At 55.9% G+C, this 17,160-nt stretch overlaps 1 protein-coding gene across 1 annotated transcript in view; it reads right to left on the bottom strand.

The window, feature by feature from the left end:
- Window positions 1-17,160, bottom strand: part of VWA1 (von Willebrand factor A domain containing 1) — a 29,895-nt gene that overhangs the window by 2,734 nt on the left and 10,001 nt on the right. Inside the window, exons 2-5 of the mRNA XM_027832342.3 lie at window positions 13,565-14,128; window positions 4,004-4,282; window positions 2,786-3,058; window positions 1,458-1,727 (exon numbers count right to left, since the gene is read on the bottom strand). Coding sequence (XP_027688143.2) covers window positions 1,458-1,727; window positions 2,786-3,058; window positions 4,004-4,282; window positions 13,565-14,128 — 1,386 coding nt within the window. The remainder of the gene's footprint in view (window positions 1-1,457; window positions 1,728-2,785; window positions 3,059-4,003; window positions 4,283-13,564; window positions 14,129-17,160) is intronic.

Below are 17,160 nucleotides of genomic sequence, written 5' to 3'. Positions count from 1 at the left end.
ATCCTCTTCCTTTACCGTCACTCTGACGATATCGCCCCCTCTCTGAATCCCCCTGCTGCCTCCCCCTCCCCCATTTCACCACGTCAAGTTCCAATCTTGTAGTTTTCACCTTCCAAGCCCTTCTCAACTCAGCCCCTCCCTGCAGCTCTGCTTTGGTCCCTTATCTCACCTTCCCTCTGGTGCAGCCATGCCAGCACACCCACCTGCTCCTTCCATAAAGAGGTCCCTGCACTTTCTCCCGCCCTGTCCCCAATGCATGGGACTCCCCTCCCCGAACTTCTCCTCCTTCAAGACAGGGGACGATAGGCAGATGGGTGGTGTCAAAGCAGCACTGGACACCACCAGTAAGATTTACACGCTGCAGTTCCAGCACCCAGGTGCCCTGCTCCTCTCCAGCTAACCCCAGCTACTTTTTTGCAGGGAGCCTTTTGCAGTTGGCACATTTCCTCCCGCCTGCAAAGCTGCGATTCACACCCCTAGGCCGAAGAACAGGGCCATGTAGACAAGCCACAGCCACTTGGGGAAGCCCTCTTATTAGAAATGTGTGAACAGCTGGATGCATCACAGCCCGGGGATGCCTTGATTGTGGGGTGATAGATCGGTATACCAGCCCCCAGCACAAGAGCAGTGTCATGGCAATTAGAGCCTGATCCAATGCTCACTGAAGTGGGTGGAAAGATCCCCTTGATTTCAAAGGGCTCTGGATCGGGCCCTCTAAGAACTGAAAGAGGATTTCAGTATCAAAGCATCAGCAGCCTCTGGTGTGGGTACCTCCATTTTTACGTGACGAACTCGAGACCCCTCAAAGAAGCCCAAACTTCCAGACTGCGCTGAGCACTCGCCTTGGGAAAACCAGGCTAAGCTACAGGTGTCTCAAGCATGACACCCAAAATCACTCGTTACTTTTGAAACTCTCCACCACCGTCTCAGCACTCGGAGAACCCCGCTGCGCTGTTAAAACAGGGCTCCTCAGTCAAGGAACCAGAGCAAATCAACCTCCCAGACAACAGCGCTTCTTCAACAGGGTCAGTTTAAAGACACAGAGGATTTAAAAGAAATCTGTCTAGGTCCCAGGTCCCTCTACTGCAAGTTACAAACCGGAATCCTGCCAACCCAGCCCCCCGGGTCTGATTTTCACAGGTGCTGAGTATCTACAGTGCTCACGGAAGTCAATGGGGACTGCAGGTGCTGGGCACCTCTGTAAATCAGGCCACTTCGGGCCTGCCCCGTGCCTCTGGCTGTACCCAATACACACTGTCCTGTAAGAGCAGCCAGTGCCACTGGGCATGGGGGGGCACTGGCCTTTGGGGTTGCTCTGCCCTATGGGGTTCAGACTGCAGTGACACCAATTGCTACTGGGCCAAACTGGCACTACTGCATCCCCTCACAGCGCCCGCCCCTTGCACGAAGGCGCTCGTGCATTGCCCTGTCCAGGCGGGCTCCTGTCCCCGACTCACCATGCTGCATGTGAACCATGCGACATAGCCCCTTCCCTGGCTGGTTCCTGTACATGGGCTTCACGCACACTTTGTTGGCAGTGCCCGAGGCCAGGTCCGTCAGGAGCACACTGTGGATCTGCGGCGAGACGCTGAGGAGCGACGAGGGGCCCGTCTGCCGCCGGCACCTCACCCGGTAACCGAGGACTGGCCCATCGGCCGAGTCCCAGGAGGCCTTCAGGGTGTTGGGGCCCATGTCCTCGAAGCGCAGGTGTCTCACCTTGGAGCTCTCTAGCCGGGGGATGGAGAGAAGAGCAGGTTAGAGGAGCCCAGTCATTTGGGGTCATCCCTCCTTCTGGGGCCCATTTTCCCCCATTAGTGACTGGCGCTGGGAAGAGGGCGGGGTTGACAGCTCTGCAGGCCACAGGCCCCTGTTTATCTGCAGAGCAGGGACAGCCTGGGCAGTCGCCGGACTCCCTCTGCATGGCTCCCCGTGCCCTGGAGGGGCCTGCTCCAGGCAGGAGGGGATAGTTCCATCTCCAGGGCTTGTGGAGTCCTCAGCATCTCTGCTGACACTGACACCTGCCCATGGGAACCGGGCTGTGATACCCCCACGCCCCAACTCACCTCCCATCTCCGCCATTGCTCACTCCAGAATCCTTCTGCCTATATCAAGCCGGATCTCGCCTGCTCTGCCAAGCTAAGCTCCAGAGACTTCACTTCATGGGAGCCCCTGGCACATGACCCCCATTAATGAGCTTCCACCCCACTTACACCAACCACACTGGCGGAGTTTTGGCCATGTGCCCGAGGGGAGCTCATGACCTCCACCCCTCCGACGCTCCAAGAGACAGGCCACGAGGAAGGAGAGGACGACAGCACCGACCTTCCGTCCCTGGGGACTCCAGCATCCTCCCAGCCACCTCTGCTTGTGATGCTCCAGGTGGCTCAGGAGGACAGACTCCGTTGGAGACCTGTTGCACACCTACTGTCGAATTTTCATCAGTCCTACGCTCTGTCATGTTTCTATGATACACACGCTCTGTTCCCTGAAAGCTGCATCGTCCCCCTGGCCACTTTCTGCCCCCGGCCCTGCTAGGTGGCTTGGCTGACCAGCTCAATTGCTGGAGTCCTTTCCCTGAGGCGCAGCGCTCCCTTGCCGTGGGGCGTTGGCTTTGCTTGCAAAGGTGAGGGGGCTGGGAGACACAAAACAGAGGGAGAAGGGCTTCCCCCGCAGTGCCTGGTCTGGCCAAAGAGGGGGTCACATTCTGGAGGAACCCCAGGCCACGCAGTGTTATATCACAACTGGGACGGCTGTGTCCTATTGGCAGAGGGCCCCGCTCACTCACCTTCCTGTGTGCAAGCTTTGGCCGACAGGGCTTTCTCTTTCCCCGATTTATAGATGGCTGCCACCGTCACCAAGTAGGTGGTGTTGGGGGCCAGGTTCTCCACTACCGTGCTGTTGTACGCCCCGTCCACTTCCAGCAGCTTAGCCGAATTGCCAGGCAGCGGCCCGTACAGGACCTGGTAGCTCCCCACGCTGTCTGGCGTGGGAGCCCAGCTGACGCGGAAGCTGTGCGGCTTGGACTCCGAGATGAGAACCCGAGTTGGGCTGATTTCCTCTGCGGGAAGGAGGGAAAGGAAGACAAGTGTTGGTGTGATTCACGGCAGCAGAGCGAACTCCAGCCAGAGCAGCATAAATAAGCTGGGAGCCTCTTGGCCATCATGGAGGCAGAAGCAATTCATCCCCAGTCAGACACGTCGACACAGCCCAATCCTGCTCTCAATCAAAAAGCTGCCAATGGGTACTAGTTTTCTGCACTTCTCCCTCAAACGGGTCCAGCTTCTGCTCACAATGTCACCCTCTAGTGGTCACCGACTCCACGTCACCCCCTAGAGGTCACCAGTAGAGGATGGGACACTTGCTCCTGCCTCAGCTTGGACACCTGGGTCTTTCAGCTCAGGGTCCCGGGTTCCTTCCCAGCTGACAACGACCGCCCCTTCGGAGCGTGGTGTTATACATGCCTGGGTTATCACACGGGGATAGCGAGACAGGGAGTGCAGGTCTACGGAGCTCTTTCCACCTGCTTGTGCTTTGCTTCCCTTTACCCCGATGGCATCCACCGATCAGCACTGGGTAAGCCAAGGGAAAGCCGAGACTTCCAGTTTCCAACTAAATTCTGCTGTTTTTTTCTCTATATTCATGAGAACAGCCATACTGGGTAAGACCAATGGTCCATCTAGCCCAGGCTCCTGTCTCCCACAGCGAGGAGTGAACAGAATCAGGCAGTTGGGGTGACCCACCCTGTCTTCTCCTTAGAATCTGCAGACATTTTAAGGCCAGAGGGACTCACTGTGTGGCCATGTAATCTGACCTCCTGCGTAACCCAGGCCAAAGAATTCCACGGATTGATTCCTGCATCACGCCCACACCTCGTGGCCGAGCTAGAGGGTCTCTCTCAAACCCATACTCACTCTCCTCATGCCTTGGCTCTAAGGTCTGGGCCAGGGACTGTCTGCATTACGTGTCCGTATGGCACCGAGCACCATGGGGCTCATCGTCTTACCTTCCAACGTGGTGACCCTGGTGGTTTGTGGAGGGATATAGTGCTCGTTGGACTCTGGAATGAGCACGACCTCGTAGGTGGTGTCTGGCGAGAGATCGCTCAGGAAGAGGCCAGTGTGATCCCCGGATACTTGCTTCACCAGCTTTCTCCTCGGGTCGTCCGTAGGGGCGTACTCCACCACGTAGTAGCCAGTGTCGCTGGAGAGGAGCCTAGGCCACGTCAGACGGAAGCTGCTGGAGGTGATCTCCACGGCGCGGAGCCGCTTGGCTCGGATAACATCTGGGAGAGAAACAGCAATAAGAAGTTACTGGAGGATCAGAGAAGTCCCACTGATTCTCCGTGCCTGTGCAAACAACTCCCTCCCATCACATCGGCAGCAGCAGCTTCGTTAAGCACAGAAAATGCAGGTGAGCATTTCGCATCGCCCAGGTAGCTGGGGTTCGCCTCTCATGCTAGGAGCTTTAAACACATTAGAAATAATTCTACACACAGCTCAGATCACACTTAGTTGCAATGCAGCCACTTCTGGGGTGGAACAGGGCAGCTGGTTAGCAGCTCATAGCAACACCGCACAACAGGTTGGAGCTGGGCTGCCATGAACCAGTCCCTTTATTTTTTTTTTTATTAAAGATTCTGGAGCCACAAAAATGCCTCTAGCCTTTGCCTCAAAGCCATGAAGCGAGTGTAAACAGAAGCAGGGGAAAGTGGATCATTTTCGTCACTTCCAAGTGACACCCCCTTGTATCCGTTATCATCCATAGAGTACCAGGGTGGCGCTTGTAAAGCAAGTGCATCTCTCTCCTATGCCCACCAGATGGCGGTGGAAACCACCCCCCAAAAAGCTGGCACAGGGCTCAGAACCGCACAGCTGTGTCTGTCTGTGGCGGGTGGCCGCTCTACCCCAGATGCCCACTAAATAGTACCAGGCCCTCAGCTCCAAAGAGCCCTCGTTCAGCAGCAGACGCTGCTCAGAGCTGGAGAGAGCAGCTCCAGCTGGGACAGGACAGGGCAGCTCCACCACTGCCCGCCCTGCCACCGTGCCCCTCCGCATCAGTCATATCCCCCCCACCGCCGCAAGGACTGCATGGAGGGCAAGCTGTTGGGATGGAGACACCTGCCTCACTGGGGCTGTGCTGAGAACCGCCCCCATCCCCACCCCACGCTCCTCTCACCATGGCCCCCGACAGTCCTGGGCTGGTATGGCTGCCAGGCGGAACTGGGCTGGAACCTCCGACCCCGAGGCCGGGGTGGCGTTGCTGTGCTTGCCGGGTCGGGTGAGACCCAGCCCAGCCCAGCCCTGCAGTAACTGGCATGCAGCAGTCATCTCTGTGTGCTAACGCCTCGGGGGGGCACTTCCCCGGCCTGCTGTGACAACCCCGGCCCTACTGGGACGTTCACGGGGAAGCCGACTGCGTTTGCACAGCGTGCGTTCCCCGCCTAACACGGGGATGGGGGCCTGCACATGGACACAGCCTGCTGCAAGCGGGGGCAACCGCTTCCCTTGGGGGGAAACTCTCCTTAGCTCACGCCGGGGACAGGAGGGATGCGCCACCTGAGAGGCAGGCCGTGGTACTGTCCCCATATCACCAGAGTGGGGAACTGAGGCCTAGCGAGGTGAATGGTCTGGTTATCCTGCCCTCTGCTCCCACGGACTTCCGGCCAGGAAAGCCTTGCCTGAGCTCACACAGAGACAGCGACAGAGCTGGGAACAGAACCCACGAGCTCTGACTTTTAGTCCCACGTGGGTCCACCCTCCAGAGGTCAATCCCCTGCCTCCCAAGGAGCCAAGTCAAAGCACCAGCTCCTCTGAAGTGCCCAGGGTCAGCCAGCGTGGAAGAAGAGGCCGTTCTCCCCAGGAGACTCCATGCCCCAGCCCTGCTGCTGTGGAAGGGGGGCGGGGGAGAGTTAGGGGGTTGTTTGGCATTTGCTGAGTCCCCTGCATTCATCCCGGCTGAGGTCACCCATCCCAGCGCTCCACAGATGCTCCATTGTGTTGTGGCACCCCGTGCTGCAGAGTTCCCCGCCCCTTGCCCTGTCCACTCCTTTCCCCCATTCTGTCCCAGAGGCGGCTATCTCCAGGGCTGGCAAAACAGTGGAGCCCCCATTGCCCCCTGCCACCACTGATTCCCTCTGGCCACGTCCTTTGGCCACCTCCCTTGGTACCATTGCCAAGCCCTTCTCTGCAGCCCTTGGCATCTCAACTCCACACCTCTGGCGCAAGGGCCTTCTCCTCTGCAGCTCTCACCATTCCCAGGGCCTCAGCACCCCCTCGCCTTCAACTTGCCCCCCAAAAGCCTTTTCTTCCTTGCTCGAGCCTCTTCCTCTGCTGCGTTTCCTTCCCTGCAGAGCCATCTGGGTGCACAAGCTGGAGAGGTTGGAACCCGACTGTGGGTTTTCTGTTGCTCCTGCAAGGGGAAGCCGGACATTGCCTGGGACTGGCAGGGCTCCCAGCCGGCATTCCCAAGGCCTTGAGCCTTGTTAGAGGAGCAAACCCACCTCTCACTGTATTGGCCCATGGGCCTGCCCAGTGCACTGCTGACGGGCTGCTGACAGTGCAGATGACTGGAAGCAGCAGGCCACTGTCTGATAAGAGACTCCCCTTTGCTTTACTGGCTCCAAACCACACAGCTTCCTGCCTGAGTGGGAAAGGGAGGAGCTGGGAAAACTCAGTTCAGCCATGAGCCCGTGATGCCAGCCACTGGCAGAGGGGAAGCCTTTGCCTGGGGCTTGGACCAGTAGGCTGTCCTACTGCATCCTCGCCTTCCACCTTGAGCTCAAAACGCTTTACACATATCACTGTCCAACAAGCACAGGTGGGGAAACTGAGGCACTGAGCACAGACCTGACTTCCCAAAGAGCACACAGCAAATCCACAACAGAGCTAGGAACACCACCCAGATCTCAGCCTGCCCGGGAACCAGAAGCCCAGCCTTCCTCCTTTAAACTGCTGGAGTTCCAGGCCGGCTCCCTGGTAACCAGAAAGCAGCCTCAATTTTTCCTTTGAGCTGTTTATGGGCTTGCCCAGCTGGGCAGGAACATTCCACATCTGCCATGCCCTCGCTTTCCCCCTTCACCAGCCAGCAGCATTCAACGCCCCCTCCTCCCTGGTTCCCACCGTGCTTTGTAAGAACTCCCTGCAGCCCTGGGAGCTGCTCCCGATCCTGCCACTCCACGCAGTGCGATTCCTAAGGGCACAAAGGACCAGCTCAGTTCACACCTCCGAGACTGGAAAGAACATTTATCCTGTCAAAGGCCAAATGCACTTGGGCTGGAAATGAATCATCTCTGAGACAGAGCCCCCCAGGGGTGTTGTGTGAGAATCGGGGGGTGCAAACTAACATTGCTCCGTCCATGGAACTAACCTGTTTTACATCAGCTGGAGATCTGGCCTGTAGCTTGCTTACAGCACTGTGCCCTGCTGCATCGCCGGAACCGCCGTGGCCACCAAGCAAAGCCAATAAGCCACAGAGAGCAGGGCACGTGGCTTGTTTGATTCAGCACTCTATGAATTTCTGATCTAAAACTAACGTTAGGCTTGCAGGATGTTATTCCCTAGGCATCGATCCCAGCTGAAGCTTTCCCATCACCAATGATTACTGCACCCCCGACCTCCCCACACCCGCCGTTAATGATCGGACTCTCACTCATTGCGTCTTTGTGGCTCATGAAGGATGGACACAGACAAGCACTTTCACAGCCATGAGCTTGTTGGAAATTTCTTGACTCTCAGTGAGCCCAAGACTAAGGTGGCAGGAAACCTCCTTTCTTCATCTGCAAAGTAAATATCGTTCTTCTCTGTGCAATCGCCTGGGTCGGGATCCAGGAGACCTGGGTCCAGTTCCCAGCTCTGCTGCTGGCTTGTGGGATGACCTCAGGCAAATCACTTCTCCACTCTGTATCTTGGTTTCACCATCTGCAAAATGGGGAATAAGGATACCGCTCTCCTTTGTAAAGCCCTTTGAGATCCAAAGTGCTGCATAAGAGCTAGGCATTAATTATTGTTCTTATATTACCACCTCCACCCTGGCTCAGCTGTGACCTTGGACAAATCCCTTCAGCTCTGTGCCTCAGTATTCCTATCTGGGCTATTGATATCTACCAACCGTTCCGAGGCACTGGGATGGAAAACGCTAGGTGCTAATAGGATCAGGCTCCCAAAGGTTGATTTCAAACAGAATGGCCAGTCGTCGTCCATTTTCACAAACAAACGCAGGTTAGAACAGACTGAATTCTGCCCATCGAGGGTAGGGCCTCACATCTGCCAAGCCTGGTGGGCGCTATTTTTTATCAGATTGGGAAAACGTGCCCTGACTACACAATGGGCCCAGGTCCCTGACACGGAGCCTTCGCCGTGGGCTGCGGAGCTCACAGACGTGCTGCTCTCCCGGGGGCTGTGCTGGAGCCGGCTGCGGTTTCTATTGCTACTGTGCATGTAGGGTCCTGCAGCGGAGAAGGTGCCAAAGGGTGATGTCAGTTTCTACAGAGCACAGCCACCGATCAGACATGAGCAGGGAGAGACCCACACGTCACTCCCCCAGGAATTCTTTGATTGCAATCCAGGTCCGTCCCTCGGAGAATAAAGCCAGACTCTCTCCTCCAACTACAGTACCTTGAGAATAGGTGCGTGTTTCTCAGCATTTTCAGGGGACACTAGCAGCTTAATCATGGGCCACTCTTCTCACCTGCGCTGGTGTACGTAGAGAGTAACCCACTGGGAGTCAGGAAGGTTACACTGTGGAACCAGGCACTGCCATACTAGATTGGACCCTGGTCCATCTGGTCCAGTGTATTTCAATGCCACTGTCTCTAAGAAGCAGCCGCAACGCCTGCGCTACGTTGCTCAGCCGTTTCCCCAAGATCCGATTTGTTTTCTCTGCGTCTGGCTGTCTGTCGCGGGTATTTCCCTGCTGCCCGTTGCGGGCTGTGATGGTTTGGCCTGGTGAAAGGAGCAGGATCAACAGCCTTTAGCCCTTTATATCTTCGCTGTGGAGGGGCAGAATGGAGAGCATCCCATACACTTGCTGTCTGCTGGCCAGCGGAGAGCGGCGCATTGACGAGGGGGTGACAGACTTAGGTTCCGTCAATTCAAGCAGGAAAGCGAATGCCAGTGATTGTCTCCGCGGATTTAAAGCGATGGCGGACAGCTTAGAAGGGGTGCCCAACAGCCCCCCTAGACTGGGGGAGGCCAGTGCGGTGGGGGTGGAATGAAGTAACTGTGGGGGAGACAGTTGCCTTGGTCAGTCTCCTAGCCCAGCCTGAATCTCCTCTCACTTACAAGAGTTTTACACCATCACAGCCCCACTGACTTCAACAGGGCTACTCCGGATTGACACCAGAGCAAGCCGAAACAGAACCTGGCCTACAGTCTGTCAAGCCATTTACACTCACCGACCTTCCCAGCGCCCCTCACCGCAGGTCAGTTGATATTATTATAACCATTGTATGCGGAGGGAAACTGAGGGAGAGAGATGATGTCACTTTTCCACAGAGGCAGGATTAGAAACCAGCAGGGGGGAGCCCCCATATGTCCCAAACACGAGTCTATTCCCCTTCTCTCACTCACTCTCAGAACTGGCTTGGATCTAAAACTCCAGCATGACTCCCAGACCAGACAGCTTTGGTTTATTAGCTGCCTGCTTAGATCTCTGAGCAAATCTTTAGAAGCGAAGGAGATGCTTCTGAAGGGAGCAAGGAGGAGATAAAGGCTAATGCAGCTCATAAAAGAGGTGCGGCCCCTCCGATTTACTCCTTTTGTGGGTTGTTCCCATGCTCGTGTTCACACCTGAGGCAAGTGCTGCATGGGAGCCAGGTCCATACTGCGGGTGTATAGCAATGAGCGGGGATGAAACCCAGCCCCTTCCTGGGCAGGGGTGGAGGGAGGAAACTGGCCAATTTCATTACAAAGCTCATTTGTGCACCTACAAAAGGCCTTTTAACTCACTATCTTGTTTCAAGAGATGAGGACAGGATAATGAGGATAATAATGGCAGCTCCAGGCCTTTTCCCATGCTGCCCGCTCACTTGGAACGGCCTCCCTGCACTGCATGCCAGCTGCCTTCCCATGGCATATGTGCTTTGTGAACCCACAGCTATGGGGAGGGGAAGGCAAAGGGGTCTGCACCGGGGCCTGCTCTTGGCAACTCCCACCATTTTATTGAGGCAGTTGGTATTTTTCTTAAAGCCCCAGCTCCTGGAGTCATGGGCATAGGGGAGAATCCTAGATTCATTTAAAAAAACAAAGAGTCTAGGCTTCACCAATGCAGAGCAAAGCTTGGCCCGAATGCAAGCCAGATGCTCACAGTCCAGAAGGCAAAGGAACACAGCATGTATTATTGCTGACAATCTCGTGATCTTCACGCCAGATCCCGGAGGGGCCTGACTTATGATTGGTGTGTGCTAGGAGCTGGCGATGACTCCCCCCGGCTTCTGGGCTGCTGCAGCCCATTTGCCAGCTGGGGTTTGTCCAGCACCTCGCACATTGCAGCCCCGGCTGCGAGATACATAGTACGTGCTCCCTGATCCCCCAACTGGAGGAGAGGGGGAAGCCCCGGCTTGTCACCCAGCTACTCTGCAGTTGTGGTTGGGTTTCTTTTCTTTTTTATAGTTATAACGTGTGACTTTTTCATCGTTGGTTTTCTAAATATTGGCTTTTCTTTAGTGACAAAATTGCTGTGTCAATAGGAGACCATGGAAAGGGTTAACTGGCTCCTCCACACCGAGCTCTAACCAGTCTCCCCTAGCAGGGGCCGCGCAGGGAAGGAAAATATCCTTTCCAATAGAGTCCGCCTCCAGAAAGCGACTGGAACGCCTCACAGGGCCAGAGGAACTTGCTCAGCTTCCCAAAGAAATCCTAGAATACTAGGAGGCTTGGGCCAGGCCCCAGCTTTGCAAGGGCAGGCAACACCCGGAGGAATGGCACTGAAGAGCAGCGTGGAGGACGAGAGTCGTAGGTAAGGACGTGCAAATGAGCACAAGGCATTCGCTTTGCTTCGGCAAGTCTGACCATGAAAATCTAACCCACCTTTGGCCTTCCACTCTTACCAATCACTCCAATTCCACAGCCACACTCGCCACAAACAGGCTAGCTGCCAACATGCTAACCTTGACTAGTCTGGCCAGGATTTTCCTGGAATCCCGCTAGGAACCCTATTTAATGATTATTAAGAGAGCAGCATGACAGGTGGCCTCAGGGCAAGACCTTGATCCTCTGGTGAACGCCAGCCGCCGCAGATACACGCAGCCACGTTAGGTTAGCTCTGTTCCACAGGGTCAGCGCTAAGCGGGTCGACCCTGCCAACCGTTCTATCAGCACTGGGTGTATTCTGTGCGTGCAGCGGGTTCTTATGATTATTCTCCTTTGTTTGGATGGGACAGCTTCGAACCGCTTGACGTCTTTGAAATGTTTGTTTAAAACTTTTGGAAAATGTTCACCGTCCATTTAGAAATCAAATGAACCCACGGTAATTTACTGCCCTATTGTTGAGTTCTACAGAGTCACTTCATGCTTTATGGCTTCCGGCTACTTGATGGACATTAACGAAGTAATCTTCTAAGGCAAGCCGGTGTTATCCCTGTCTTACAGAGGGAGAAACTAACTCAGGGAAGTTAAGTGACTTACCCAGTGTCCCAGAGGGAATCAGTGGCGGAGCTGGGATACAACTTGGAAAATCCTAGCTCGCACTAACACATGCCACTCAAGAGCCCACACCACCACCTATGTAGCCTGGATTGATGTGTTTACATACTAAAGAACAAATTGTTACATCAGGCTTACTGGGCAGCCTGGTAATCTTTTTGGCTGGAATTTACTAGGGTGCCACAGAGAATTAGGCACCAATCTCCCCTTATGTTTCAAAGGGACTTGGGCATCTAACTCTTTATTTTCTACAGCTAAACCTCCTGCTCTGCTCCGAGTTCCCTGGGTAACCATTAACCTGTGGAGACAGAAGAAAAGTTCTTGGATCTGGTGCATTTTCCTGCCTGGATTGACGAGCAGGGAAGCCAATGACCTGCATCTGTGATGATTCATTTCCAGATCCGGGGGGTTTCAAAGGAATCCAGACAACTCGTGTCTGAGCTCCCTTCTCTTCTCCCCCACCCAGCAAATCATTGCAACGCGAACACAGCTAACTGCCCCCAGCCTGCAGAAGGGAACAGACCCTGGCTTGTTTCCATTGTAGCGTGCAGGGGGACATTACCGCTGCAAGACCTTGTGGGATCTTCCCCAAAGGGAAGACAAGAATTTGTCCCCACTCTACCCCCAACCTCCTCAAGGCCTGGGGTCACTCCTGGACAAGCAAGATCAATGCCGCAGCTGTCCTAGGTCAATAGGAGGTCTCCCCACCAGCCCACACTACGGTCCCAAACTCTGCTAGCAACGGATGGGGAAGCCAATCTACCTGACACAGTGGCAATGCAGAGCGTCTAGGGGGATTCATACCCTGCCAGCTCCTCAGGGCAGGGGCCTTCTTCTTATCTTCACATCCGAAGAAACGCGGAGCACTGGAGCCAGATTTTCAAAGGTATTTAAGCACCTAACGATGCAGACCTGCGCCTGGCAGGATTTCTACGAGCCCAGAAGCAGGTTAAGCCGCTAACTCCCATTGGTTTCGTGCCTAGCCAGTTTAGGCACTTTAGAAAATCCCCCCCAGCCCCTAGCTGAACAGTTAGGCACCTAAATACCTTTGAGAATGGGGCTTTGTTACGGCAACCCACACGGCATGGCGCTAGTGGGGGCTGGACCTCACATCGAGGTTGAGGAGCCTGTTACAGCCTCGACTAGCAGAGCTGGATCTGTTACCTCAGGCAGCAGAGGCTCCTGCTTTAAGACATGGAGGCCCCAGATGCAATCCCTTCTGCGGCTGCTGAGCCCACCCGGGGTGCAGTGTGCGCCGTCTCCCTCAGCACACATCTGCGTAGGATACCAGCTGACCCCGACTTTCGCCCCTCCCCAGAACTGAGCATTCTCAGAGGCGCCGCAAGGTCTGGCCACATGCTGCGATTCAGTAAAATGGGCTTAGCCCAGTGGTCCCCAAACTGTGGGGCGCATCCCCACGGCGGGGGTGCAGAGGAATGTTTGGGGGGGCACGGCAGGGAAGGAGTAGCACCCAGCCCCGCTGCGGCCCCAGCTCCTGGCCCCAGACCTGCACCCCCGGTGTGGCCCCAGCCTTGGTCCCCTTACCCTTGTCCATGTCCCCCTCCCCTTCCCAGCAGCCCCACTCCCGGCCCCTAGGGTGGGGTGTGGACAGGGGCAAGGGGGGATGCGATCGTGAAAAGTTTGAGGACCACTGGTTTAGCCCCTCCGCGTTCTTTGTGGGACTGGAGGAGCCGTTCTTGTGGTGCCCCCGTCCCCTGCCAGAGGGCACGGAGGAAATGCTGGGAGATTCCCAGCCCTGGCTTTGCAGGCCAGAGACCTCCACAGAAGGTTCGCAGAAATACCTGAACCCTAGGGCGCTTCCCCAAACCGAGGAACTGGCTGGCATTCACCCATCCCCCTCTCATCCCCCGCAAAGGGGCATCGCTAACTGGAACGGCTCTCCCCAGGCAGCCAGCTCACGGTACCTATGATGGCGTCCCTCAGCTCCTTGGTGATGATGGGCAGGTCATCCACATCCACAAAGTACAAGTGCTTCTCTGGAGGCTGGCTGGCAGCTGCTGAAAGCTCCAGGTAGTTCCCCCGCCCGGTGCTGATGATGAAGACCGTGACCTCCATGTCCTTCAGCAGCTGCATGGGCTGGGAGATGTCATCAGTAGAGAAGCCATCCGTCACCCACACCAGCACCTTGGGCACATCCGCCCGGGCGCCAGCTTCATCCGTGAAGAACTTCTCCTTGGCGAAGGAGAGGGCTTTGCCCGTGTTGGTGTCCCCCATCAGCTGCTGCGTGTCCCGGATGGCCTGTTGCACCGCCCCGGTGGACAAGTACCGGTCGAAGGGGAACTCTATGGTGGGCACAGTGCTAATGTGGATGATGCTGGTCTGGACGTCGCTGGGGCCAAAGGTGAAGGGTCGCAGGAGGCCCCTGATGAACTCCTTGACCCTAGAGAACTCGTAGTAGGAGACGCTGCCAGAGCTGTCCAGCAGGAAGAGGAGGTCCCCCTCTGAGTCTGGAATGAAGGGCTGGAGACCTGGCAGAGAGAGACAGAGAGGAGGTTATTGCAATGATGTGACCCAATCCAACCTCTGCCACAGGAGTCTGGTAGCAGTGAATTTGCTCATTTTTGGCCAGATCCTGAGGTCCATATGCAGGCGCTCCAATGGGAATTTGCCAGAGTAAGGACCTCAGAACTGGCCCCGTGTTTATACATTTTCTGACTTGGTATAAAGACTCCTGGGTTCTACTCCAGGCCCTGCCACTGACCCTCAGTGCCATCCCGGGCAAGTCACGTCACCTCTCTGCACCTCCCTTTCCCTGCCTGCACGGCAGCATTCATTGTACTTATCTGCCTCACCTGCTGGGTGTGGAGCTTAATTTCTGCAGAGCAATCTGAGATCCTCAGATGAGGAGTGCGAAGCAAGGAGACAGACATAGACAAAGGCTTGTACCTTTTAATATGGCCACAGACTCCATGTAGTGACAACTTAAGAACAGAATTTGGTTCTCTAAACACCCTTCTAATGGAGACATTTGGAAGCACTTAACCCAGAAATGGGAGTGCATGGAAGGGTCTAATCCAAAGCCTGTTGAAGTCAAAAGCTTTGGCTGTTTGGACTCTCTGTGTGATGAAGGCTGGGGTGAGAGGCGTTTGCATGATCCCAAACGGGAGGGGAGGCGTTCAGGAGACAATCGCTCCCATACAATCTGGCATGTCTGAGGGCCCCGATGCTACCTGCACAGCCCCCGGGCTGCAGCACAAAAGGTTAAGTTTGGACCATGACTGCAAGCAGAGGCGTGGCTCCATAGTGTGCGAAGAGCCGTGCTACAGCACCGCTCCTGGGACCCGCGCCTTCCGCGGGAGGGTTAAAATCACGCAGGCAGCTACTGTAAACAGGATCCTGGGTCACCCAAACACAGTCAACAACTCCCAGCGCTGCCGAGCGCCTCTCACCCTCCTGCTCTTGCCAAAGGCACTGAGTCAGGTCTGGCCTCTGCAAGCACTGTCCTTCTAGGGGCATGTTCTGCACGGCTTCCAGGGCAGAGATCAGCCAGTGACAGCAAGAGCCAGCATGCAGAGTGCAGCTCCAGTGGCCGACGAGCCAGGCAGCGGCTCGTGCTGCATCTCTGCTCTCCGAGGCTCCTCGCCAAGTTCCTTTTAAAGTCACATTTTGCAAAGAAACACACACAGGGAAGGAGGGAGGGCAGGAGAAAGGATTATTCCTGGTATTACACCAGCACCTCAGAGCCCCATTGAGCTAAGCGTTGTGCAGACGCATGAGAGACTGTCTCTACGGCAAAGAGCTCGCGGTATCATAGCTAGACAGACACCGGATGGGAGAGGAAAGAGGCACAGAGACCCTTGTGAAAGTCCCACAGTAGATCACTGGCAGCTCCCAGAATAAAGCCCAGAGCAGTGCCCTACCCACTGGACCACGCTGCCCCTTGCGTAACAAGAAAGGGGAGAATGCTCCACGACATTCATCTTCCTGGAGATCAGCACAGCCAGCAGGCATATGGAGCCGAAGCTGCTGCTGACCTCCCAGACGGAGCAAGGCGGGAATGTCCACCCCGGCCCCAGGCAAGTCCTGCCATCTTCTCCCAAGACAACAAGGAGGGCCCCATGGAGACTGGGGGAGCGTTCCGTCCATGCCAGTCAGGAGATGGGACCTGATGCAGTTCTGCGGCTGTGGTACAGGGGTGCTATGGGGCTATTCCAATGGGAAAGGTAGTGACTTTGATTCCTCAGCAGGTAATAAGAACACCTTGCCCTTCTATAACACCTTCCATCCGGCGATCTCAAAGCACTTTACAGACACACTCACCCACGACACCCCATTTTACAGATGGAGGCACTGAGAGGGTCCGTGACTTACCCAGGGTCACACCGGGAAGCAGTGGCAGAGTCAGAAGTCAAACCCTTGGGGCCTAGCTGCCGATCTCCCCCCATAAAATCAATTTGCTCCCACACGTGTCCCTGTTGCACAGCACACAGGCCATCTCCTGGCCTGTTCCCCCATGCTGCCAGGGGCTGGAAGTGTTCTAGCTGCCCCAGCCGGTGCAATGTTCGGACCCTTGAGGCTCTGAAACATCCATGGCAGCCAGACCTACGGTCCCAGCCCGGGGCAGAGCAAGCTCCAGAACCAGAAGCAAACAGCTGGGAAGAAACAGGCAGAGTCACGGCTAAGGGAATGGGACACAGAGGAGGAGCCTCTCCGATTTCCTGGGGCTGAGTTTGGCTGGAAGAAAAACAAGCAGAGTTTGGAAAAAAGAGAGACAATAAAGTAACGTGGCAGGAGACGCTGCCGCTTGTAGATTCCCAGGAGAAGCAGCCGGATCTCCGAGCTGGCTGGGGGGCTCTTGGCTTGCTTCCAAGGTTGCAGGCAGAATCCATCCCGGGCGGGGCAGCTCTGCAGGCAGGAGCACTGGCATAGCCCAGATGCTGGCATTTTAACCTCTGCGTCTCACCCTTCTGAGGCAGGTGTGCTTTGGCCTCACTAGTGCGCGCACTGCCGAGCACCCCTGTGGAGCGGCGCCGGGGGAGATCTGGTGTTTAAGGTCACTGCAGACAGGAGTTGGGGTTTTCAGAAGCCAGCCGGATGTGTGCTCCTAACTCACTTGGTGCTTTCGAACAGTCCCGCTCTGTCAGCCTGGGATACGCTCCGACTGGCTCCGCCAGGGAGCCAGGCTGGAGAGTGCTGCTCTGGAGACTCCCAGAGACACCATGCAGACTCTCGCAGGCTAACAGACTTTAGTGGTGGGCTCAAACCCCAAAGCCCACCCGAACTTTAGGGATGCTCGGATCTGGAGCCAACCTTCGTGGCTCGAGTTCTAGTCTAGTCTTTATTTTTTGCTTGTTACAAAGGGCCAATCAGGATCACATGCTGCAGAATCTGTGGGACCCCGTTGGCTGCACTTGGTCAAAGCTCAGCTCTGACAGTGAGCCACCCCTGCAGCCGTGTCACCTCAGGTAGGAGCTCGCCAGATCTTCCAAACTTAATAGGGTGGGACCTGGCCAGCACTGGACAGCACAGCACTTGCAAAGGTAGGTTGTAAGAGGTACTG

Source organism: Chelonia mydas, chromosome 18 (assembly GCF_015237465.2).
Source record: "Chelonia mydas isolate rCheMyd1 chromosome 18, rCheMyd1.pri.v2, whole genome shotgun sequence".
Classification (NCBI taxonomy): Eukaryota; Metazoa; Chordata; order Testudines; family Cheloniidae; genus Chelonia; species Chelonia mydas.
The sequence above is the reverse complement of the archived record's forward strand: the minus strand, read 5'-3'. Positions and strand labels throughout refer to the sequence as shown.